At 40.6% G+C, this 2,500-nt stretch overlaps 1 protein-coding gene across 10 annotated transcripts in view; it reads right to left on the bottom strand.

Moving 5' to 3' along the window:
• The window catches only part of col23a1a (collagen type XXIII alpha 1 chain a), a 143,298-nt gene that overhangs the window by 13,811 nt on the left and 126,987 nt on the right, over positions 1-2,500 (bottom strand). For 9 of the 10 annotated variants that reach the window (XM_047802491.1, XM_047802496.1, XM_047802492.1 and 6 more), the window contains 2 exons: positions 1,339-1,416; positions 228-251 (listed from right to left, as the gene is read on the bottom strand). In XM_047802491.1, the coding sequence (XP_047658447.1) occupies positions 228-251; positions 1,339-1,416 (102 nt within the window). The remainder of the gene's footprint in view (positions 1-227; positions 252-1,338; positions 1,417-2,500) is intronic. The other variant, XM_047802489.1, reaches the window with a different exon arrangement.

Raw genomic sequence — 2,500 nt, 5'->3', positions numbered from 1 at the left:
AAATATAAATCTAAATATAATTTCCTTCACCAAATGTCCTCCAAACTGGAAACTCACTGTATGTACAGTATAATATATAATTATATGAGTCTCCAGGGTTGATCGTGAATTATCTGCATGCGAGTCGTCACACGTTAAACGGACGCCTCCGATTAATTCACACTGTTAGATACAATGACTCGAAACATATCTACATAACATCCATCTCATGCTTTCTTTAGGATTACCGAAACACTGATGGTGTGGATCGCCTGCAACAGGGAAAAGCCATGGACATCAGACGAAGCTTTGAATATTTACACTTTATTATTCATTTCATTCATTCTTTCATTTTCTACCGCTTATCCGAACTATCTCAGGCGTCATCGGGCATCGAGGCAGGATACATCCTGGACGGAGTACCAACGAATCACAGGGCACACACACACTCTCATTCACTCACACACTCACACACTACGGACAATTTTCCAGAGATGCCAATCAACCTACCATGCATGTCTTTGGACCGGGGGAGGAAACCGGAGTACCCGGAGGAAACCCCCGAGGCACGGGGAGAACATGCAAACTCCACACACACAAGGCGGAGGCAGGAATCGAACCCCCAACCCTGGAGGTGTGAGGCGAACGTGCTAACCACTAAGCCACCGTGCCCCCCCTTACACTTTATTAAGACATCTTAAATAAAACTCTGGGTAAATTGATGAAAGAAATACTCATGAGGTGACACGAGGTTTTATGTCACTGTGAGATAAAAGAAAAAAAATTCCTATAATATTTAAATAGAAAAAAATTGGAATTATCTGTCAACTGACCTAAGGTTAGGGTTAGTCATCCATCAAGATGACAATGATGTCTATAACACTAGCTTGTTATTTCACCTCCACACCACCAGATGGCTCCCTGCTCTGAGAGCCTACGTACGCTTTCCTTTAATCGAGTTAAATCAAATCGACAAGCTTTTGTCACCCTGAGAACAAAACGGTCAGCCGATGCTTTCACGTAAGACTTTTTACGGATCCGAAGGTGATTTATTTATTTATAAAGTAGCTACGATACCAGTTCCAGCTGTAACATTGTCGAATACCTGACGGTTTCCATAGTAACCACTCATTCACAGGGGATTGATAAGTAAACATTCTACTAAACCTAAGGTTACCGAATAATCGAGATTGACCGATCTCTCGTCTGTTTTCTTTAAGGAGATCGTTCAGAATCAGAGCTTTGTAAGTTTTTTAGTGATTTTTGTGCATAATATTTTATTTTCAGAAAACAATATCGTGTAGTTAAGGATATCTGCTGACGTGTTATAGGAAAAGAAATACAGGCATCACATTTTACCTGAAAAGCATCTAACAGTTTGTCATTGAAGGCGATGACATCGCTGGAGCCTGTCGCACCTTTTTCGCCCGGAAGACCCTGATCGACCGACATCACACGTGAGAAAGGGTCAAAGTTCGAACACAGCACACTTCAGTACAATAACATACTTATAACATAATTAATGGTGCTTGCAAAGCAACATTCTTGTTATTGTGCCGGACAAAACTTCGGTGCGTAACTTGTCCCGCAGCTTTCGTCCTAGCTCATGGGTCGGCAAGCTTAAACACTCAGAGAGCCATTTGGACCCGTTTCCCACAGAAAAAATACCACAGGGAGCCACAAAACCCTTTTGACATCTAAAATGAAGAGAACACTGCATATATCGTTTTTTTACCTTTGTGGAAAGTATAGAAAAAACTGTAGTGTGTTGCATTTATGAAATCAATTAACTGCTACCGATTAAACGCAATTTTATTTCTGCAGGCAAACAAAAATATTTTGAACAGTTTGAACTAACCTTAAGAAAAAAGACGCTGGGTCGAAGGTTACTTTCTAATAAAGTGTTCAATATGTAATTGAGTCATTCGTATTCATGACCAGGGCTCTCAAGTTTTGAAGACAGGCAAGCATGACCTCTCCAACCCCTCGCTTTTTTTCATTGGATGTTACGTTAAATGTTTCCCCGACAGTGCTATTTTCTGATTGGCTATTGTGTAGCCTCTTTTATTTGATTGGCTGATAAGTGTCAGGCTCGACTAAGAACTGAGACGAGCTCGATTCCTGCCCGGTTCCATAGAGACAGCGGTGCGGACTGATACGTTTTGGGCGCTGCGGCTTATTAAATATATGATAGTCAAAAAGTTTTTCTGCGTGAGAATATGATGTGCGGCGGGAGAGCGTGAGAAAAGCCCCAAATGCGTGACTGTCACTCTCAATGCGTGACACTTGAACGCCCTGCATGACATAAAAAATTTAACTTGCCGGCTGCAGCAAACCAAAAATGCGTCTGCTTCTGTGTGTCGGATTTCGCAAGTCGGCAGTTATGACGCATATTTTGAGCGACCAAAATAAATAAATAAATAAATTAAAAATTAAACACGGTTTATTTTAATGTTACAAGAGCATCATGATCTTAGAATTTAGAATTACATTTTTTTAAAAACTAACTAACAAAAATAAA

Source organism: Tachysurus fulvidraco, chromosome 17 (assembly GCF_022655615.1).
Source record: "Tachysurus fulvidraco isolate hzauxx_2018 chromosome 17, HZAU_PFXX_2.0, whole genome shotgun sequence".
In the NCBI taxonomy this organism is placed as follows: domain Eukaryota; kingdom Metazoa; phylum Chordata; class Actinopteri; order Siluriformes; family Bagridae; genus Tachysurus; species Tachysurus fulvidraco.
The sequence above is the reverse complement of the archived record's forward strand: the minus strand, read 5'-3'. Positions and strand labels throughout refer to the sequence as shown.